This window comes from Canis lupus, chromosome 6, assembly GCF_011100685.1.
Source record: "Canis lupus familiaris isolate Mischka breed German Shepherd chromosome 6, alternate assembly UU_Cfam_GSD_1.0, whole genome shotgun sequence".
In the NCBI taxonomy this organism is placed as follows: Eukaryota; Metazoa; Chordata; class Mammalia; order Carnivora; family Canidae; genus Canis; species Canis lupus.
The window spans coordinates 570,842-594,832 of NC_049227.1; the positions used below are offsets into that span (position 1 = coordinate 570,842).

Sequence of the window (23,991 nt, forward strand, 5' to 3'; positions counted from 1 at the left end):
CATATTGTTATTTAACATAGTACTGGAAGTCTTAGCCTCAGCAATCAGACAACAAAAATAAATAAAAAGCATCTAAATTGGCAGGGGAGAAGTAAAACTTTCACTATTTGCAGACAACATGATACTCTATGTAGAAAATCTGAAAGACTCCAGCAAAAGATTGCTAGAATACATGAATTCAGCAAAGTAGCAGGATGTAAAATCAACATACAGAAATCTGTTGCATTTCTGTACATCAGTAATGAAGCTGCAGAAAAAGACACCAAGGAATTGGGATCTATCTCATTTACAATTGCACCCAAAACAATAACATACCTAGGAATAAATCTAACCAAAGAGGTAAAAGATCTGTACTCTGAAACTTTATAAAAGAAATGGAAGAAGACACAAAGAAGTGGAAAAGCATTCATTCATGTTAATTGACTGGAAAAACAAACATCCTTAAAATGTGTATAACTACCCAAAGCAGTCTATACATTTAATGCAATCCCTATCAAAATACCACGAACATTTTTCACAGAGTTGGAACAAACAATCCTAAAATTTATATGGAACCAGAAAAGACCCTGAATAGCCTAAACAATCCTGAAAAAGAAAACCAAAGCTAGAGGAATATTGATTCTGGACTTCAAGCTATATTACAAAGCTGTGATCGTCAAGACGGTATGGTACTGGCACAAAAACAGACACATAGATCAATGGAACAAAATAGAAAACCCAGAAATGGACCTACAGCTATCTGGTAAAATAATCTTCAACAAAGCAGGAAAGAGGGGGATCCCTGGGTGGCTTAGCGGTTTAGCGCCTGTCTTCGGCCCAGGGCGTGATTCTGGACTCCGAGGATCGAGTCTCGCATCTGGCTCCCTGTGTGGAGACTGCTTTTCCCTTTGCCTGTGTCTCCGCCTCTCTCTCTCTCTCTTTCTATGTGTGTGTCTCTCATGAATAAATAAGTAAAATCTTTTTAAAAAATCAGGAAAGAATATCCAGTGAAAAGAGAACAGTCTCTTCAATAAATGGTGTTGGGGAAACTGGACAGCAGCATGCAGAAGAAGAAACTGGGCCTCTTATACCATACACAAAAATAAATTCAACATAGATTAAAGACCTAAATGTGAGGACTGAAACTATAAAAATACCAGTGGAGAATACAGACAGCAACCCCTTTGACCTTGGTCATAGCAACTTTTTACTAGACACGTCTATAGAGGCAAAGGAAGTAAAAGCAAAAGTAAACTATTAAGACTTCATCAAGAGAAAAAGTTTCTGCACAGAGAAGGAAACAAAACTAAAAGGCAGCTTCTGGAATGGGAGAAGGTATTTGCAAATGACATATCGGATAAAGGGCTAATATCAAAATCTAGAAAGAACTTATCCAACTCACCACCCCCAAAACTGAATAATCCAGCTAAGAAATGGACAGAAGACATGAATATACATTTCATCAAAGAAGACATCCAGATGGCCAACAGACACATGAAAAGATGCTCAACATCATTCATCATCAGGGAAATACAAATCAAAACCACAATGAGATACCACCTCACAGCTGTCAGAATGTCTGAAATTAACTACTCAGGAAACAACAGATGTTGGTGAGGATGCAGAGAAAGGGGAACCCTCTTGCACTGTTGGTGGGGATGCAAACTGGTGCAGCCACTCTGGAAAACTGTGTGGAGGTTCCTCAAGGAGTTACACATAGCGCTACCCTACGATCCAGCAACTGCATTACTAGGATTACTAGGTATTTATCCAAAGGATACAAAAATACTGATTCAAAGGGATCCATGTACCCTGATGTTTATAACAGCCTTATCAACAAGAGCCCAAATATTCATCAACTGATGAATGGATGAAGATGTGGGATACACACACACACATACACATGCACCACACACACACACACACAATCGAATATTACTCAGCGATTAAGAAAAATAAATCTTGCCATTTGCAACGACGTGGATAGAGCTAGAGGGTATTTTACTAAGCAAAATAAGTCAGTCAGAGAAATACCATATGATTTCACTTGTGTGTGTAACTTAAGAAAACAAAGCAGATGAACATAGGAGGAGTTAAAAAAAAAAAAAAAAGGAGACAGGGAAGCAAACCATAAAAGACTTTTAACTATAGAGAACAGACTGAAGGTTGGTGGAGGGAGGTGGGTAGGGGGATAAGCTAAATGGATGATGGATATTAAGGAGGGCACTTATTATGATGAACACTATGTTATATTTAAGTAATGAATCACTAAATTCTATTATTGAAACCAATATCACACTATAAGTTAACTAACTAGAATTTAAATGAAAATTTGAAATAAAAAATTAAATATAAAGGTAAAACTGCTATTCATATTGTGGACTAGAACACAGCAATGAGAAATAACAAGAGCTATGCATGATAGCATGGATAAACCTCACAGCCATAATGATGAAAGAAGCCAGATGGTCAATGGGCCTCATCAAGTCAGGAAAGGAATATAGAAGGAGGGGGGTTGTGGGAGACTAATCTCATTCAGATTTATGGAAACCAGTACCAGTAGAGAGAGTGGTGATCTTTTGGGGACTGTGGTAAGCAGCCTTTAAGATAACTCCCAGTGATCCCATCTCCTGGTTTCCATGCTTTTGTGTTAACCCCTCCCTTTTGATGCAGATAGGACCTAGAAACTAGCTTCTTTTTTCCTCTCTAGCATTATTAAGAAATAATTGACGTACAACACTGAGTAAGTCTAAAGCGTACGTGATGATTTGATATATGTAGGTATTGTGAGATGACTACCACAATAAAGTTAGTTAACACATCCATCACCTCATACCTTTTGTGTGAGTACGTGGTGAGAACGTTTAAGATTTACTCTCCCAGCAACTTTCAAATATATAATATGGTATTAACTACATTCACCATGTTGTACCTTCGATCTCCAGAACTGATTCATTTTATAATTGGAAGTTTGTACCCTTCGACCAAATTCTCCCCATTTCCCCCACTCTCCAGCCCCTGCCAATCACCAGTCTACTCTGTTTCTGAGTTTGGCTTCTTCAGATTCCACATACAAGTGAGATTGTATAGTATTTGTCTTTTTCTGCTGACTTATTTTACTCACTGTAATGTTCTTAGGATTCATCAACATTGTCTCAAATGATAGGATCTCCTTCATTTTTATGGTTGAATAATATTCCATTGTTTGTACAATACCACATTTTCTTTAACCATTCATTCTTTTTAAAAAGTTCATTTATTTATTTGAGAGAGAGAGAGAGTGCAGAGGGAGGGGCAGAAGGAGAGAATCTTCAAGCAGACTCCCCGGCTGAGCACGGAGCTTATTGGGGGGCTGGATGCTGGTGGGGCTCCATTGTGGCAGGCAGGGTACCCACTGAGCAGGGACCTCATTGCATGGTTCCACTCCACAGCCCGTGATATCATGACCTGAGCTGAAACCAAGAGCTGGTTGCTCAAGCGACTGAACCCCCAGGCACCTCTTTATCTGTTCATCCTTGATGGACAGTTAGGTTGGGGACTAGCTTCTAAGTAACAGAAGGAGTAAAAGTGAGTGGCTGTCTATTCTGAGATGAGCTTACAACAAAGACTTCCATTTCTCTCTCCTATTCCTTGCCCCAGGGGAAGATAGCAGCTTCTTATAGAAAAGGTACAAGTGGCTGGAACTAATGAAGGACCTGAGGCCTGACAATGGTGTTTGAGTGAGACTGAAAGAGGATTCTATGCCTTGAGATGCCTGCAGCCCTGGCTGACAAGTTGAATGCAGCTTTGTGAGGGACCCTGAACCAGAGGACCCAGCAAAAGGGCACCCACATCCCTGACCCACAGAAATTGTGAGAAAATAAGGGACTTTTGTTTTAAGCTGCTAAAGTTGGGGTAATCTGTTTTCCAACAATAGATAATACAAGCACATTGCTTATCACTCAAAATCACTAAATAAAGCTCCTGAAATCTCTTTGAGAGATGCAACCAGGGGAAAAACTGGCCACCTCCAAGAATGTTTCTTTTTTCTTAAGGACAGTGACAATCACACACATGTATATTCTTTTTAATTGTGACCAGCAGGAAGCTCAGAGGCAAATTTATGGTTCAGTTTTAATAATTATGCAAGGCCTTATGACCTGCTTATCTGTGTTCTTACTCCTGGTGTTTCCCTTTATTCTGACTTTTTTCCTTTGTCCTGGTTTTTCAGTTCATTTTCACATTTTTCTATACTACATTATGTTAAGCCATCTCAAATTCACCTTACAGAGAAGCAAAGCATTCATAATAAAATTTTTGGTTTTTTCATAAATAATTTTTAAAGATATTTAAGTTTGCACCTGTTGAACACGAAGGTGCTTGGTGGGGAACAACAGGTAATGGAAGCATGGCTCTGGAGCTCTGGGCATTGGCCAGGGATAATTTGGATTGGGTCAAAAAATATCAAATAATAATGACAGGAAAGGAAAATACGCTGGCAATTGATGATCACCCCTCCCCGGGGGGAGGGGCCGAGGGCTCCCTCAGTCCCGCAGGCTGGTGTCTTTGGAATTTATTCTTCAGTGCCCCCTGCCCCTTTCGCCCCTCAAGCCCCGCCCCGCCCCTCCCGGCCCCGCCCCCTCCCGGCCCCGCCCCTCCCGGCCCCGCCCCCTCGGTCCTGCCCGCCGCGCGCGCCGCGCCGCCTCAGTCTCCGCCTGCCGGGCCGGCCTCCCGACGGTTGCGCGCCCCGCCCCTCCCTCCGCGCCCGCGCGCGCCTTCTCCGCCCCGCCGGGCCCTCTCCTTTCGGGGCGGTTGGGCCGCGGGCCTGTGGGGGCGGGGCCCAGAGGAGGCGGTAGAGCCAATGGGGCGCGGCGGCGGCGGCGGCGGTGGCGGCGGCGGCGGAGGCGGCGGCGGCGGCGGCGGCGGCTGGGTCGGGCCCCGACGGGCGGCGGCGGCTGAGGTGGAGGCGGAGGGAGGCGGCGGCGGCGAAGGCGGCGGCGGCGGCGGCGGCGGCGGGGGGAAGATGGCGGCGCCCGTCCTGCTGAGAGTGTCGGTGCCGCGGTGGGAGCGGGTGGCCCGGTACGCAGTGTGCGCCGCCGGGATCCTGCTCTCCATCTACGCCTACCACGTGGAGCGGGAGAAGGAGCGGGACCCCGAGCACCGGGCCCTCTGCGACCTGGGGCCCTGGGTGAAGTGCTCCGCCGCCCTGGCCTCCAGGTAGCCCGGCGGGGGGAGCGGGCCGGGAGCGGCCGAGCGCGGGGAGGGCGGAGGCTGGGGGTGGGGAGCGCGCGGCGGGAGCTCGGGCCTGGGGGGTGGCGGGGACCGGGCCGCGGGGGGACCGACGGCGCTGCGAGGTGGCCGGGGCGGGGGGCTGCGGCCCGCGGCCCGCGGGAGGGCCGCGGGGGTGGCGGTGGCGGGGCGGCGAGACGGCGAGGACGGATGAGGTGGCGGAGGCAGCCGGGAGGCCGGAGCGCGCCGGGAGCACTTGGGCAGGCTGGGGCCGGCCGGGAAGGAGCGCCAGGGCTCGCCGAGGGTGGGTCCCGGCCGGCTGGACAGATTTCCCAGTTGTGGCGGGCGGAGCTGGGTCGGGAGTGTGGGACCCTGCGCGGGGGAGCCGCGAGGTCACCGTCCGCCGCTCGTGCCGGCTGGTTGCAGCCCGAGGCTGTGCGGCCGGCGTGGGCTCGGGGCTTGCCTTCCCACCGTCTCCCCGCTGCTAGGACAGGTGTTTCTGTGGTCAGGCCTCTTTGTACTCAGCGCTAAGGAGAATTTGCAGACTTCTTGAGACGGTGACATTTGCAGACAGACACGAATTTGACCCTACTCTGGAAGAAGATACCGGCACTTAACATATCTGATTTCTTGGATTCCCCCTCGTTTATTTCCGTGCGCCCAAGAGGGGGAATTGGCCTGACTTTGGGTCTAGTTAAAGCTTTCTTTACCTAAAATAGAGGGGTATGTCAAGTGTAGTCAATAGAGGGGCATTAGGTAGACTTTTAAACATTGTAGATTAATGTAATGGGAAACTCATAGAAGATTAAAAATACACACCTTGCCTAAGTAGAGGGATTGGTTTGTTTTACTGATAGCTTCAAGTTTTTAAAAATGTTCTAGTGATTTATCTGTCACATTCTGTTTTCTGCACTAGGTTTTCCTAGGCAAGTTAGTTTGGAAAAGAAGAGGAATTTACATCCTGAAGTGGCTGCTTTTTTTTTTTTTTTAAGAGGAGAGTTCATTAAAAGTAGCAAACGTAAAATAAATGACTTCAAAATTGATAGGTTGCAATTTTTATAGAGACATGCTTAATATGTTGCATTTCTTAACAGTAGTTATATTCAAGCAGTTCCCCCCCCCCCCCCCGTTGATCTGTAAATTGCTAGGTAGACGGTAATGTATAGCTCACTAGTTTATTTTGACCTACATATTGGTGATTACATGAACAAGCAAGCATTGGAGTTTGTCTTGTTATTGTTTACAAACTTCAGGTTGCCAATCTTTTTCTTTCCACTTAGAGGGTTCTGTCTCATTTGCCCTTAAACCAAAATCCTGTGCTTTAGTGGGAAAATAGTCATCATTATTGCTACATTAAACACATGTTTAAAATGTAGATATTAGTTAACAGTTACAATCTATCAATGTGACAGAAAGCTCACATTTTTGGTTGGGTATTTTGAAAGTCAGTAGACTTAATAGATTCAGCATCCCTTTGAGAACCACAGAGTGTATTTTATGCAAACATTTGTATGTTTATTTCACTTCCAATGGAAAGGACTTTTATACTTAAAAGTTCCTCGCACCCAAAGTTACTTGAATGAATATGTAGTGAAGAGTCCATCCAGCAGTAGATTTCAAGTGATTTTTAAGAAAAGGAAATAATAACTTTTGATACTAGATTAGTATGCAGTTTAGGCAGATTTATCACCAATTTTAGATTTGCAAATGTTGTAGCCTATAATAAATTAAACTGGACCTTTTAACTTGTGGGCATGGAAAGAGTGCTTTATGTTATTCAAACTGTATGATTAAATTTTTAAAATTGACTTTCCTTTAAAAAGGAGTGTTTTTGAATCATGCAATAAGTATAGACTATAAATATTTTCACATATCCTTTAAGATCCATGTTTTTGTGCCCTTCTAAAAAAATTTTTTTAAAGATTTTATTTATTTATTTATTCATGAGAGACACACACACACACACACACAGAGGCAGAAACATAGGCAGAGGGAGAAGCAGGCTCTCTGCCGGGAGGCCGATATGGGACTTGATCCCGCAGACGCTCAACCACTGAGCCACCCAGTAGTCCCTCTTTTTTAAATTTTTAGTAAAGCACCATAAAATAAATAACATCAAGTAGAATATTGAGTATATATGTATAGTAAGTATATATAAGTATATAAGTAAGACTAAAAATAAGTGGATCTCATCATAGGGTTTTTTTTTTAAGATTTTATTTATTTATTTGACAGAGCACAAGCAGGAGGGGTGGCAGGTAGAGAGAGAGGGAGTAGTAGGCTTTCTGCTGAGGGGGAGCCTGATGTGGGGCTCAATCCCAAGACCCTGGGATCCTGACCTGAGCAGAAGGTAGATGCTTAACCCACTAAGCCACCCAGACACCCCTCTTTATAGTTTTTTTTCTTTATAGTTTTAAATGTGAATTTAATATGTTGTGATTGGAACTAATGTTTAATTGTGTAGCTGTGTACACAAAATATTTTAAATCCAGTGTTCTCTAAAGGAGGATAGGTAAGAAATAAGACATGGCTAACAAAAAAAAATAAAAATAAAAATAAAAATAAAAAAAAAAAAGACATGGCTAACAAAAGGAGTTTATTTTCCATAAATAAAGTTTATTTTCCATAAAATTATTTTCAAGACATTTATTCAGTTTGATCAGCCTGTTTATAGACTACTTGCAAAACTACATATATGTATATGCCATATATATGTGTGTGTGTGTATGTATATATATATTTAATGGAGGTTCAGAAATTTGGAAATTAAAATGGCTTGAGTCCGATTTATAGACCAGTTTTTTTTTTTGGAATAGGGAGAATAAACATCATTAAAAGTTTTTGTTTTGTCAGAATGGCTTTAAATAAAATCACATTATTGGAGACCTCAAGTAATTCTTTTTATTTGACTTCAGTATTGTTGTTACTTAGCAGAAGTATTAAAAAATATGACTATTTTAGGAAAAGAAAGTCTGAGCCCAGGTTAGAGGGAGTAGAATTGCAGATAAAGGATAAGAAAAATTATGTGATTTAAAGAATCCTGAGGAGAGTCCTCTACCAGAACCCACTGTTAACTCATGTGACTTTGGATTGCTAAAACCCACTTTATTTGCATTTCTCAATCCTTAACTCTCTTGATCCAAATAGAATAGAGATTAATGAGAGAATCTTGAAGGATGTGTGTGTGTAAAGTCCTCAAGTATTTTGGGAGCCAACTCTCTAAGGGAGTAATTCCCAGACTTTGGATTTCTTTCCTTTCCTTTTTTTTTTTGAATTTTACTTTTAAGTAATTTCTGCACCCAGTGTGGGGCTCAAACTCACAACCCAGAGATCAAGAGTCACATGTTCCACTGATTGAGCCAGCCAGGTTTCCCCCAGACTTTGGATTTCAAAAGGAATCCACCCCCACCCCCACCCAAATTGGGAGGGTGCAGTGGAGTTGCCAGTTTTTCTGTTTGTTTGTTGTGTTTTTTTTTTTGGCCAGGTCTAGCCAATAAAAACAGCAACAGTAACTCACATCACTAGCTACTTTCACCATCATTTCATTTAAAGAAAGGATATTTTAACTCAATTTGTAGACAGAATTTCAGAATAGAAGAATCAACTAGCTTTATTAAAAGATTTTCTTTTTTTTAATTAATTAATTAATTAATTAATTTATTTATTTATTTATTTTTATGATAGTCACAGAGAGAGAGAGAGAGGCAGAGACACAGGCAGAGGGAGAAGCAGGCTCCATGCACCGGGAGCCCGATGTGGGACTCGATCCTGGGTCTCCAGAATCGCGCCCTGGGCCAAAGGCAGGCGCCAAACCGCTGCGCCACCCAGGGATCCCAAAAGATTTTCTTTCTTCTCCTTATTTTTCCTCATTTTTATATAAATCAGTAAATAGTCTGTTGCAAAGCTGCATCAGTTTCCCAGTCAACATTAAATAACCCTCATCTGGTACAGAGCTCAGATCCAAAGATTCTGGGTGGGCTCCTACCTCTGCTACTTGTTAGGCTGTGGTCTCAAGCAAGTCACTTATCTTCACGGAGCCTCAGTTGCTTTTTGTGTTAAATGGGGCTGTTAATACCTACTTTGCCAGATGAATAGTGAGATTAATCATGATATAAAGAATAAATACCTGGATGATACCTGGAATAAATTATATACTTAGTTATAGCTATTATCATTGATTGGAGGTATCACCTTTTTTTGCAGTCTCTGATAATAAATGCCTCTAAGTAGTATAAGTTTTTTGTTTTAGTTATAGTCATTTATGTATTTTTTAAAATACATAATTTATGAGGGAGGTAGAGGGATAAGCAGGCTCCCTGCAAGGAGCCCAATGTGGAGTACGACTCAGGACTCTGGGATCATGCCCTGAGCTGCAGGCAGACTCTAAAACACTGAGCCCCCCAGGCGTCCATGTGCAAAGTATTCTTGATAGGTATTTTCTGCAAGTTACATTAGACCCCCTCTTTTTAAAATAAATTTATTTATTCATAAGAGACACACAGAAGCAGAGACATAGGCAGAGGGAGAAGCAGGCTCCCCTCAGGAAACCTGATGTGGGACTTGATCCCAGGACCCTGGGATCACGACCTGAGCCAAAGGCAGACGCTCAACCACTGAGCCACTTAGGTGCCCCAGGTCCCCTTCTAAAAAGGATTTTTATGTTAAGATTAGCACAAGTGATCCTTAAAGATTAATAGGCTTGACAATTCTACATTTTTAAAATAGCGTTTGAAAACTATCAATTCCTCAAAAAGTTGCCTTCTTTTGCAAAATGTTGAACTAGTACCTCTCATGGCTTAAAAAAAGGAGTAGTGCCATCTACTTACTACCTCTTTTATTGAGATCTATTTTTTTAAGATCTTTTTTTAATTATTTTTTTAAGATCTTATTTATTTATTCATGAGAGACACAGAGAGAGAGGCAGAGACATAGGCAGAAGGAGAAACAGGCTCCGTACGAGGAGCCCGATATGGGACTTGACCCTGGAACCCCAAAATCATGACCTGAGCCAAAGGCAGATGCTTAAGCACTGTGCCACCCAGGCATCCCTTTTTTTCTTTTTTTAAAGTAAGCTCTATTGCTCAACATGGGGCTTAAACTCATGACCCCAACTGAGCCAGCCAGGTACCCTGAGATCTTACATTTTTAGAATAGAACCTAGAAGTCTTTGCTGCCCCTTGCTTTGTCCACCTAGACTCAGAGGTTAAACAGCTTGCCCAAGGTAACAATTAATGGCAAATGGGGACTAGAAGCCTAGCTTCCAAAGTACTTATTTAAGGACTGCCCCCCCCCATTCTTTTCAGTTGAATTTTTTTTTTTAAGATTTTATTTATTCATGAGAGAGACACAAAGAGAGGCAGAGACATAGGCAGAGGGAGAAGCAGGCTCTCCGTAGGGAACCCAATGCGGGACTCCATCCCAGGACCCTGGGATCTCGTCCCGAGACAAAGGCAGAGGCACACGCTCAACCACTGAGCCACCCAGGCATCCCTCTTTTTTTTTTTTTTAAGATTTTATTTATTTGTTCATTTGTTCATGAGAGATACAGAGAGAGAGGTAGAGATGCAGGCAGAGGGAGAAACAGGCTCCCCATAGGGAGCCTGACGTGGGATTTAATCCCTGGACCCCCAGGATCATGACCTGAGCCAAAGGCAGATGCTCAACCGCTGAGCCACCTAGCCGCCCCTTCAGTTGAATTCTTGTATAGATAATGCTTCACATTCAAAGATACTAAAGCAAACATGGTGAATAGTCTTTTTCATACCCCTTCACTCTGACTTGAAGTTCTCCCTCTCCGTAAGCAGCTGTGAAACTTTCCAGAGCCATTTTATGCATATACAAGCATAAATATGACCATATTTTTCTTCCCATTTTTAAACAAAGTTATCATGTTATACATTCTGATCTATACCCTACTTTTTGCTAGCATTCTTTCCATCACCATATGTATTTAAGTGCTTATATTCGTACTTGGTGCAATGTTAATAACTGCTAGTATGTAAAAGAAAATTTGTTCTAGAAGTTAGTTTTGACTAATAAAATATTGGTTCTTATGTTATTGTTTCTTGGTCTGGAAATTTCAGAAGCAGTATGAACTTAGAGTATAAGAGGAAAGAATACATTACGAAGAGTAACTGGACTGCCATGTGTTAGAGATAACTGTTAATATGTAAGATAATGTTTACTGTGTGCAAAGCAGTGTTCTAAATGCTTTACTAATTTAATTCTCATAACAGTCCTATGAGGTGCTTTTTTTTTTTAAGATTTTATTTATTTATTTATGAGATACAGAGAGAGAGCGAGAGGCAGACACACAGGCAGAGGGAGAAGCAGGCTCGGCTCCATGCAGGGAGCCCGACGTGGGACTCGATCCTGGGTCTCCAGGATCAGGCCCTGGGCCGAAGGCGGTGCTAAACCACTGAGCCACCCGGGCTGCCCCTATGAGGTGCTTTTATCACCATTTTACAGATGAGAAAACTGAGGCACACAGAACGTAACTGAAAGTTGATTTAGATAGTACGGTGGCAGAAGCCTGATTCTAACCCAAGCAACCTGTCTCAAAAGTCCAAGCTCTTTGCTACTACTTTGAATTCCATTTAGATATGATATTGATCAAGTGATACCTATATTAGCCAAATATTTAAAACTATGCAAACATTGGTGCCTTTTTTTTAACATCTGTATGCCAAAAAATGCCTAGATTTTGCATTATAGCTTTTACTTGTTTAGAGCAATTTTTGGAAAAGCAAGGACATTATTATGAAGGCGTGGTATTCAAGAAGTTTCTGGAGTATTTGCTTTCGAAGCCTAAACTTGTGAAGACAAGGCATTTGTCTCACCTAGTTAGTGAACAGGCATGCAGAGGGGTGAGCTATCAGGAAGACTTAGCAGAATTGCTAAGAGAAGGAAGATAAGGGCATCTAGGCACCTGGGGTGGGAGGGGAAATTGGTTTGAATTTGTACTAGGGTGGGGAAGCTCTTTCCGAGAGAGGTGTTGAGTCATGGATCCACTGTACATAGAATCAGAAGAATTGGACTTGGGGTGTGGTGCTGGCTAAACTACGATACAGAAGTAGAATTTAAGAGGGATTCATTTCCTTGATGATGTGGAAGACTCCAGGGAACAGCAAGAAGAAAAGCAGAAGATGGTGGCCATTTGAAGGAATAGCAAGTGGTCCTATTTGAATGATAGACCCACTTGGGTGGAGAAAGGACTGGAATCTAGAGCTTGTCCAGAAAAATGCAAAACCAGGCATTCTTGTAAACCACATGCTCTTGTAAACATGGACAAGACTTATACACACTGATCCTGGGGTTTCTCTTCTCTGTAGTATTTATATTCAGTTGTACTAGACAGGTATTAGATGTTCAGTTTCCAAAATTCATTCCCCCCAACTCCTAGTTCTGTGGCAGTGCAGCAGGGATTTCATAAGCATTTGATTCACATTTTAACATGTTAAACTTTAAAACATTTATAAGCATGTATATATTTTCAAATGTATAACATGCTAAATCAGTAGAGACCACTGATTTATACCACCAGGTTATCTCAATGGTGTTATGCTAGATGAAAAAAAAGTGCCAGTCTTTAAAGGTTACACACTATATGAATCCATTTATATAACATTATTGAAATAACAAAATTATAGTGATGGAGAACAGATTAGTAGTTGCCAGAAAGTTCAGAATTGGGGAAAGGGTGGCTTGGTTAAGGAAGGTAGCATAAGGGAGCCTTGTGGGGAAGGAATATTCTGTATTTTAATTGTGGTTACACTGAAGCTACAACTAATAAAATTGCAAACTGGTGAAGTCTCAGTAAACTCTAGATTGTACTAAGGTTAGTTTCTTGGTTGTGGTATTGTACTCTAGTTATGCAAGGGAGGTTTGGTGAAGTGTGTTAGGGACCATCCTGTGCATTTTTTTTTTTTTTTTTTGCAAATTCTTGTGATTTATAGTTATTTTAAGATAAAAAGTAAAAAAGCAATTATTTAGAATATTTGAGGGAAAATAAGCAAAAGGAAAAAAATAAAAATATCCATAATGCCAACACTCAGGATTGCTTTCTGTGTGTAGATACTTGAATTTTTAAGAAGACTACTGATTAGGATTATAGCTTTATATTGGTATTTAAAAAATTCAGGCTAGTGCTTGTTTGCTCTTGTAAAATTATATCAGCAAATTCACTACTATAGAACTCTCATTGCTTTATGGTATAACATGTGACTGCCTTATGCATAATATACTGATGTCTTGATTATACAATTTATTCTTAGAGATTTAACTTAGAAATGTTCTTCTACTTAGACTTTTGGACAGGTACAATAAAAGCCTTAGAGCATTAATGTACTATTAAAAAAAGATTAGCATTTGCAACTGCTAATCTCTTTGGATCAGGTTTTTCTTGATACTGTGCAATCAGAACAGAACAAGTCTGACCGCCCCCAATTATCCATAACTTAAATAAAGTTTGTGTTAATCAAAAGACCTTCATTGTAAATGTTATAAACTTGAGCTTTTAAAATATACTGATAGAATGAAATACTGTTTTAATCTGTTTTTCAGTATAGATTCACATAAAATTTCATTTGGAAAAACATTCTTTTGCCAAAAAATTCTTTTAAACCATTAGATTATAAACTACAGTTTCTTTTGTTATAAAGCATCTGTAATTTAGGGGAATGTCAAGATGCTGTTGTCCTCTTGTGTGATAATTGGCCTTTTCAAAGAGAATCATTGTTTTTGAGAAGTAAAATCATGGAAGATCCATGACAAAATAAGAATTAAAAGTGGAGTATAATCAATTCTTCTGCTTTTAAAAGTTTAATTTACTTCTGCTTGTGCATTATGCTAAGAGTAAAGATCACAGTCATTAAAGCAAGAGTACCTGGATTGAATTCTTGGCTGCATAATTTGGTCTCTCTTCTCAGTTTCCACTTCATAAAATGAGGGTAACAGTAGTGTCTAACCCAGGATTATTGGGAATATGAAGTACACCAATCCATCAGTATGTATAAACAGTCTTAGCACAGTGCCTGGCACAAAAGTAAGTGCTCGTAGATGTAGCTAATATTTAAAAAAATGGTTGAGATCATATTGTACATATATCTTTTTTCCCCTCATATATCTTTTTTCCCCTCATTTAACAGGTCACAACTATTTTTTCTTGTTCTTAAAAATTCTACTAGTAATGAGTGTAAGAGAATGTTAGGAGCCCTGTACCCTTGTCATTGGGTATTCTCATTATTTAGACCTTTATGAATTTGTTTTATGGAAAATATCGTCTCTGGCAGCCGTGGTGGCGCAGCGGTTTAGCGCCGTCTTTAGCCCAGGGTGTGATCCTGGAGACTCAGGATTGAGTCACACGTTGGGCTCCCTGCATGGGGCCTGCTTCTCCCTCTGCCTGTGTCTCTGCCTCTCTCTGTGTGTGTCTCTCATGAATAAATAAATAAGTAAAGAAAAGAAAAATATCATCTCATTGTTTTGATTTACATTTCCCCCCAAGCAGAAGCAACTTTTAGTTGGTTTTCACATTTTTATTGTTTTTTAATATTTTATTTATTTATTCATGAAAGACACACAGAGAGAGGCAGAGACACAGGCAGAGGGAGAAGCAAGCTCCATGCAGCAGGAGCCCCACATGGAACTCGATCCTGGGTCTCCAGGATCACGCCCCAGGCCGAAGGCAGGCGCCAAACCGTGGAGCCACCCAGGGATCCCCTTCATGTTTTTATTGTTTGCACTTCTCTTTAGTCTTGCCTGTATACATCTTAGAATTTTTATGTTGATTAGACAAATGCCTTATATATTTAGAGAATATGGATATTTTAACATTTGTTAATACTTTTGCCATGTTCTTTTTTCTTTTTTTTTTTTTTTTTACGATTTTATTGATTTATTCAAGAGAGACACAGAAAGAGAGGCAGAGACACAGGCAGAGGGAGAAACAGGCTCCCCACATGGAGCCCCATATAGGATTCATTCCCAGAATACGGGATCACGCCCTGAGCCAAAGGCAGATGCTTAGCCGTTGAGCCACCTAGGCATTAATTTTTGTAGTACATAGATTTTTTTTTTAAGTGTGCAAAAATTTTAATTATTTTTCTATGTAATTTTTTCCCATAGGTTTTAAGATTAGAAGGGCATGTCTCATTCTGATGAATGAGTATTTATGATTTCTTTTAGTTTTGAAAAAAAAATTACTTAATCATGTAGAATATAGGTTACAGATGAACCTATAACCTAATTTTTGTATAGACATGTTTAATGTTCACTTGAATTTCTTCTGGAGATTGCCTGTTTATACCTTTGTGCATTTATTTCTCTTCTAAGTTGTCTTTTTTTCTTATTGGTTAGAGGGAATTCTTCAGGTATCACAGTAATTTTTTGTTGTATGTATTACATATATTTTCTTGTTTCTCACCTTTTTTTATTTTTTTATTTTTTTTAAATACTCTTAAGGCATTTATTTATAAAAACGTTCTCTGCCAAGATTTCACATTAGCTTAAAATTCAAATCAGTCTTTACATTTCTCTACTGAGGACTCCACCTCAGTGTATGACATAAAAGCACCTTCTCCAGCAGTGAGTGTTACCAGCATCCACACAGTGAGCCCCATGGTCAGCCTCTCTGTTCCCCAGGTGACCCAACTAGATGTTAATACTGCTCTGCTACAGGGTAAAAGCTCCTAACTCAAACTCATTGGAAAAGGGGTGAAACTTCTGCAAAGTGCACTTTAAGAAGAGGTACTGTTTGCTCATGAAAAGAAACCAGTGAGTCCTCTAAGAATAATAAAAGGGGATATTTTACAGTTAAGCACATGGAGTGAAGAATTCGGATGTTGCTTTGCTGGTCCAGGCTGTTAATACTCTTCTTGTTCCTCCTGTGGGCCTCCTTCATCAGGTATCACAAAGCCTTCATCTGTGGCATAGAGAATGTCCACGATCCTCTGCAATACAGGGTTGTTTTCCCCTTCGTTCTCCTGGCAAATCAATTCAATGTTTCTTAGCTTTCCAAAGTAGAAATCTCTCTCTTTGTCCAAGTCTTCGACGGTAAGTTTCAATACATTGACCTGCTGCATCAATTCAGCTGCTTCATCATCCCCATTGCCCACACCAGGATTCTTTCGCACCACACCCGAGCCAGCCTTAGGGGTTGCAGTAGTTCTGTGTGTTGCAATGGGCCTCTGTGGAGCTGCACTGCTAGAGCTGAGAGGTTTCTTCGGTTTGTTCAGAGCTGGAGCAACAAGGGAGGGAGCCACTGCAGTTTCTTGACCTTGTCTGGCAGCTACAGGGTCATAGTCTTTTCCATCATAGTTTGCATCAAAAAACTTCTTGAACCACTGAACAAATTCAAAATTGTCCTGAAACTTTCCTTTTACTAATTTGTCCACAGGAATTATTTTGTCAACATTCATTCTCTTAAAACCTGCTTGTAGTATTTTGAAGTTCTGGATGTATTCATGCTCTAGTTTAGCCTGGAATTTCACTTTCTTCAAGGCAATGGAGCCAGGGAATAGCATGTCCATAAACCGACAATAGGCAGCCCCTGAGCACAACTGTGCAATCTTTGTCAGATTCAGCTGCAGAGACTCATTGATCCAGGCCAGCATATCACGTCGACTTAGGTTATCACTGGTGACGAACGTTGAGTATACGTTCACTGCCATCTTCGGCTATCGACGGGACCGTGTCCACTGCCTGTGCCTGGCTTCGATTCCATCTTCGTTTCGTTCAAACCGCCCGACCCCCTGTTTCTCACCTTTTAATTTCATTAATGGTATCTTTATTCAACAGAAGTTGAAACTTTTTTATGTGATGCCATTTTTGACTTCTTGGTAACTTTTAGGTTGTTTTCTTTCTTTAATCTTATTTAGCAAACTCTCTAGCATCCTAAGATTTTTTTTTAACTTTCATGTATTTTGTTTGAATTTTTTTCATATCTAGCTCCTTTTAGTTTGAGTGGAATTTACTTTAGTGTGGGACGTGAGGTAGGGATCTAACTTTTCTAAATTGGTGGGCTTTTGCCTAACTCCATGAATTGACTTGACCATATTTGAAATGACACAGGAATTTCTTTATATGCATAGGGTCTCTTTTTGGATTCTCAATTCTGTTCCAGTAATACGTTGTCTGTTTTTCTTTTTTTTTTTTTTTTTTTTTTTTTTTTTTTCGTTGTCTGTTTTTCTACACATTTACATTACTACAGTCCCTCTCTCCCCTGTGGCTTTAAATAGTTTGATATCTGATAGGGCAAATATGCCCATTTTAAAACATTTCTTTGGCTATTCTTATGCATTTACTGTGTCAGGTGAATTTTAGAATTTATTTTGATGAGCTCTAAAAAACCATTCCAATGAGATTTTGAATAGAATTATTACTAAATTTATAGATGGATTTGAGACAGAGTCAACCTTTACTTACATTTTCCCATCAAGGAACAAACATACCTATTTATTCTGGAGTTGCTAACCTGTTATTATTTTAACCTAGATGCCCATTGTAGTTTTGTTTTGTATATGATGGATGTAGTGCTGGAAATTAAGAAATTTCATGATGGTATTCTGAACAGGGATCCCAGTAACAGAATTCTCTCCAGTCTATAGCCACTCTTTTCAAGTATATAGGGTCCCTGAGGAGGAAATTTGTATTAATATTTGTACCTGCAAATGAAAACTAAAATACTTTGCATTTTATTCTTAACTGGGACTTGGGCACTAAACTCCCAAGACAAAAGACTGGAATGAGCCCAGCTGGGTTCACATGGAAATGCTTTTTTATTTTTTTCTCAATCCAGTTAAGCCTAAATTGTTTCAAACTAAAACAGGCTGTGAGATGGACCCCGTTCATCTCTTCAATTCTCAAACATGGCTAGATTTTTCCCATGTGATGTGAGCAGAGCCTGCTCTATCTAACTCATTCCTGTCAATGCTCAGGGCCATGTAACCAGAGAGCACGTTTGCTTGGGCTGACTGCTGATCTGGCCTTGGCCACATGCCTCAGGCCTTTTCTGCCTAAGTAGTAGGTTTGGCCCTGGTTCTCACTTAGAGAAAAGAAAGCCCTCTTGAGGCTTACCTTTTAATGGTGATTCTGTCCAGTATCACACACACCCAATCAGTGCTCTCAAATTTGTCCACTTTCTTCCTGAGAGTCAGAGAAAAAGAACAGTCAGGGAGACTTGATCCCTCACTTCTAAAGATAACACAAAAATTTTCAGCCGTTCTCAGAAACATTGGTTTTTCTCTTGGGTTGTTACTTGTCTCTAAACCAAAAAGAGTTGGAGTAAAAAACTGGCTAAGTATTGCACATAACCCATATCCTTTCTTAACTATGCATCAACCTGCAGTGGGTGACTTATTACTCAGGAGACGTTCTCTTCCCTTGCTTAATGGTTCATGACATGTTCTTGATTTTCCTCCTACCACTTGGTTCCTTCTCAGCTTTCTTTACTGGCTTATCCTCCTGTACCTGCCCACTAAATGTTGACACACCAGGGATCAGTCCTACACCCTCTTGTCAGTCTTTCTTTCCCTAAAGTCACATCCATATCCATGGCTTCACTCAAAGATGAACCTAAAATTTAGATCTCTAGCCTGGAAATTTATGTCTCTAGCCTCAATTTTTTTTTAAAGATTTTATTTATTTATTCAACGAGAGATGTACACAGAGAGAGGCAGAGACACAGGCATAGGGAGAAGCAGGCTCCAATGCAGGGAGCCCAATGTGGGACTCGATCCTGGGATCCTGGGATTATGCCCTGAGCTGAAGGCAGATGCTCAACCGCTGAGCCACACAGACATCCCTCTAGTCTTAAAATTTATCTCTCTCCTTTGAACTCTAATTCTGTTTATGTAATTGCCTGCTGGACATCTCTGCTAGGATGTCTTCAAAGTACTATATTTAACATGTCCAAGATTTAATTAATACTCTTCCCTGGGACACCCGTGGCTCAGTGGTTGAGCGTCTGTCTGCCTTGGCTCAGGGTGTGATCCCGGGATCTGGGATCGAGTCCCATGTTGGGCTCCTTGTGAGGAGTCTGCTTCTCCCTCTGCTTATGTCTCTACCTCTTTCTCTTTGTCTCTCATGAATGAATGAATAAATAAATAAATAAAGTAAGTAAGTAAGTCTTTAAAAAAAAATTCTTCCCCTGAAAATGCTGTTTCTCATTCCAGTGAAAGGCATCACCACCTAAGCAGTTGTGCAAAGCAGAAACCTGGGAGTTGTCTTTGGTTGTTTCTCCATGAAATCCAATCAGTCAGCAGGTCCAATTGTTTTTTTTTTTAATCTTTTTTTCTGATTTGTAACATACACATGGAAGAGTCATTGAGCTGTGCATCTTTTTTCATGTAATAATCACAAACTGTAACCCTTGTAGCCAACAAACATTCAGGTCATTAAATAGATGATTGTCAGCACTTCAGAAAGCCCTCCTTTAACTCTCACCTTATTAAATATTCTCTTCCTCCTTCTCAAGATTAACTGACTTCTTTTATGATAGTTTCTTACTTTTCTACCTAAGGTTGCATCTAAACTTGGTAGTTTAATTTTCCCTGCCTTTTGAACTTTATAAATAGAACCATTTAGTTTGTATTCTTTATTCCACCTCAGCATTATCTTGTGAGATTCATCTGTTTTATAGAGCTATAGTTTGTTTCATTGCTGAATATTCTGTTAGACAAACGTATCACAATTAACTTATTCCTTTTTTTGAATGGACATTTAAATTATTTTCACTTTGAAGCAGGTATGAATTATGATGCTATGAGCACTTTTATGTATTTTCAATTTTAGTTGGTAATGCCAAACTGTTTTCTAAGTAATTGCAATAATTTTGATTCCTACCAACAATATATCAGATATCCTGTTATTCTACCTGTATGCCAACTCTTGGAATTGTCAATCTGTTAAATTTTATTAACCATTCTGGTGTATATGTAATGGATTTTTGTGGGTAGTTGAGATGTATTTCATATACATTAAAATGCAAAGATTTTAAATGTACAGCTTGAAAATGTTTTCACATATGCATGTGCATTCCTATCACCCAAGAAAGTTCTCTCATGCTCCTTTTCGGTCAGAAGCTGTTACTCTGACAATCCTGCTTTGACTTTTATCACTATAAATTTGTTTTGCCTATTCTTGAACTTGATGTAAATGGTCTCATAACAGTATGTACTCTCTTTTGTCTGGCTTCTTTTGCCCAACATAATAGTGTTTTTTGCAGTTCATCCAAGTTGTTGGTTTTATCAGTTATTTTTTATTGTTTAGTGCCATTGTATGATTTTACACACCCACATGCATGCACACTCTTATTTCTCTAGGGTATATATTGAAGGGTGGATTTTTGGGTCATAGGGTAGGTGTTTAATTTTATTAGAAACCACAGAATAGTTTCCCAAAGTGGTTGTTCTGTTTAAATTCCTATTTGTTTTTTTGTTTTTTTTTTCTTCTTATTTATGATAGTCACACACACACACAGAGAGAGAGAGGCAGAGACACAGGCAGAGGGAGAAGCAGGCTCCATGCACCGGGAGCCTGACATGGGATTCGATCCCGGGTCTCCAGGATTGCGCCCTGGGCCAAAGGCAGGCGCCAAACCGCTGCGCCACCCAGGGATCCCCCCTATTTGGTTTTAATTTGCATTTCCCTGATTATTGATGGGGTTGAGCAGCCTTTTATATGTTTATTGGCCATTTGGATTATCTTCTCTTTGAAAGACTCATTAAAGTCTCATTAAAATCTTTTGCCCATTTTTCTGCCTGGTGTTCATCTTACTCATTTTAAGATACATTAACATATGTTTGTATATCTGTATATATGTATATTGTAAGATATGTATATACATATACATATATATTTTTTCAGGTAAGCTATATTACAGATATCCTCTTCTACCCTGTTGCTTGCTTTGCCTTTTTGTTTTCTTAAAGGTGTTTCATTAACAGAGATTATTAATTTTAACATAAATAGCCTTCTCCTTCATAATCGGAGCTTTTTGTATCCTAGTGTTGAAGATATTCTGCATGAAGATACTTTCTATTAAATTTTGCCTTTCACATTTAGATCAACATTCTTTTTTTTTTTTTAATTTATTTATGATAGTCACAGAGAGAGAGAAAGAGAGAGAGAGAGAGGCAGAGACACAGGCAGAGGGAGAAGCAGGCTCCATGCACCGGGAGCCCGACGTGGGACTCGATCCCGGGTCCCCAGGATTGCGCCCTGGGCCAAAGACAGGCGCCAAACGGCTGCACCACACAGGGATCCCTAGATCAACATTCTAAGTGGAATATTTTTAGTGGTCTGGGTTGGAGTCAACTTAATTTTTTTCCTGTATGACTATTCAGTTATTATTATTGTAGCACCAGTTTAAGATCTTATTCTCCCTTGCTCTGTAGAGTTATTTTTTTCATAAATCAGCTGATTGTGTACAAAAGGATTTGTCTGGGCTCTTGTATTCTATTCTTCTATTTGTGTGTCCTTGTGCCAGGGTGCCACTATCTTAACTACTCTATTTCAGTAGTTCTCTGGGACTATGTCCCTTTCATTTCTGGGACCAGGTAGGTCGAGACCTTTTCAGAGAGTCTTTGAGATCAAAAACTATTTTCATAGTAATAATAAGATGTTATTCACCTTATTTTACTCTTTTCCCTCACCAAGTGTACAATAGGTTTTCTAGAGGCTGCATGACATGTGATATTGAAACAGATTGAATGTAAATGCAAAAAAAAAAAAAAATGAATGTAAATGCAGGTATGACAATTCCAACTGTCTCCTCTTAAGCCAGATATTAAGGAGATTTACTTACAAAAATGTAAAACACTGCCTTTCTTTTCATTAAATTGTTATGTTTTGGAAAACAGTTATATTTCATGAAGAATTTATCCCTGTTAATATGTAATCTGTTTCTTGTTTTTTTGTTATTTTTGTTTTCATTTTTTTAAGGTTTTTAATTTATTTATTCAAAGAGACACAGAGAGAGAATGAGAGGCAGAGACATAGGCAGAGGGAGAAGCAGGCTCCATGCAGAGAGCCTGACGTGGGACTCGATCCAGGGTCTCCAGGATCACGCCCTGGGCTGCAGGCGGCGCTAAACCGCTGCGCCACCGGGGCTGCCTATTTGTTTTCAAATTTTTATTTAAACTCAGTTAACATACAATGTTATTTTTAGATAAGTAAATATTTCACAATTTTGTGTTAACTTCAAATGTGATAAATATAGTAGGTAAAATCACATTAACTAAAATCCTGTAGAGTCTCCAGTTTGAGAATTACCTGATCACCAGTAGGTAATGAGTCTTGGTTATTGTTTGCCCCTTGCACTTGCATATATGTTTTAGAGTCTGCTTACAACATTCTGCAGAAATACGCATTTGGCCTTGAGTAATACTGTTAGGGAGAGGTTTTGCACATCTTCTTAACAATTGTTAAAGAAAAAAGTCTACACAGAAATACATTATAAAAAAAACAAGAAAGCAAAGTATATCTGAAAAATATGAAACTTTAACAAGGGACATAAAAAAATTCAATAAATACATGACACATAACTTGAATAGGATAACTCTCACATCAGAAAGATGTCAATATGCCCTCTAAATTGTTGTGTTGTGTATTACTAGATACACTTTTGCATTTTGTCATTTTAAAATTGAGATATGCCTTAAAATTGAGGATACCTTCCAGGGGTGCCTGGGTGACTTAGTGAAGTGTCTGACTCTAGATTTCAGCTCAGGTCATGATCTCCAGGTTTTACGATGAAGTCCTGTGTTGGACCAGTCCTATGGGGAGTCTGCTTGGGATTCTCTCTCCTCTCCTGCCCTTTGTCCTGCTTATGTGCTTGCTTGCTCTCTGTCAAATAAATAAGTAAATAAATCTCTAAAACAAAAGAAATTAAAGAAACCTTCCATTCATTTCTGGCAATGTTGTAGTAGTGAAGAAGTTTTATTTATGAACATCTTAATGAATTTATTTTACTTATTTTCCTTTAATTATAAGCACAAGTCACCTATGATATAAAGACAAAACAGTCTGGGATGCCTGGGTGGCTCGGTGGTTGAGCGTCTGCCTTTGGCTCAGGGTGTGATCCCGGAGTCCCACATTGAGCTACCTGCAGGGAGCCTGCTTCTCCCTCTGCCTGTGTCTCTGCCTCCCTCTCTGTGTGTCTCTCTTGAATAAATAAATAAAATCTTAAAAAAGAAATAAAGACGAAACAGTCTGTAAGTCTAAAAGATGTATTTTAATAGGCCTAAAAGAAAAATCCTCAATCACAAAACAGGAGTCTGTTCATGTGGCAGTGTCCTTTTTTTAGTGCTGCATAAAATTGTGCATCTTACATTGAAGGTATTTTGGACTTGATAAAACATAATTTGTAAACTCAGTGTAATCCCAGTGAATATTTCCACAGGCTTTTCAAAACTCGATTCTAAGGTTTCTATGAAACAGAACCAAAGCAGAATTTTTCATAAAAAATATGAAAATCAATACTCATGAAGAAGGGGGTTGCTGCTGTTAAAGTCAGTGTTAAAGCTGAAGTAATGAAAGGCTCCAGACAGACAGGTTATCCCTGGAACAGAGTTGACAGTAGTGACATAAACTGTTTATGTTTATAGAACTGTTACAGGTAATAAAACAGTGAATTCTTCAATAAGTAGTGTTGGATCAACTTAGTAGCCATTTGAGGAAAAAAAGCTAGCTTGTCATCTCATAAACACAAAGACTTTTATTGAGACGTAATTCACAGATAGGAAAGTATACATATTTTAAGGGACCAATAATACATTTGTGAGTATACACACAGAATCTATCATGTAG

General features: G+C 39.8%; 2 protein-coding genes across 2 annotated transcripts in view; one reads left to right on the forward strand and one right to left on the reverse strand.

Annotated features, from left to right (window-relative positions):
- The first annotated feature begins 4,937 nt into the window (after positions 1-4,937).
- VKORC1L1 (vitamin K epoxide reductase complex subunit 1 like 1) overlaps positions 4,938-23,991 on the forward strand; it is a 67,193-nt gene continuing 48,139 nt past the window's right edge. The window contains exon 1 of the mRNA XM_038538988.1: positions 4,938-5,175. Within this exon, the coding sequence (XP_038394916.1) occupies positions 4,982-5,175 (194 nt within the window). The 5' untranslated portion in view covers positions 4,938-4,981. The remainder of the gene's footprint in view (positions 5,176-23,991) is intronic.
- On the reverse strand, positions 16,032-16,860 carry LOC102152698 (microtubule-associated protein RP/EB family member 1-like). The gene has a single exon (XM_038538987.1). It carries the CDS (start codon positions 16,851-16,853, stop codon positions 16,047-16,049), a length of 807 nt encoding a protein of 268 aa, XP_038394915.1. The 5' UTR covers positions 16,854-16,860; the 3' UTR covers positions 16,032-16,046.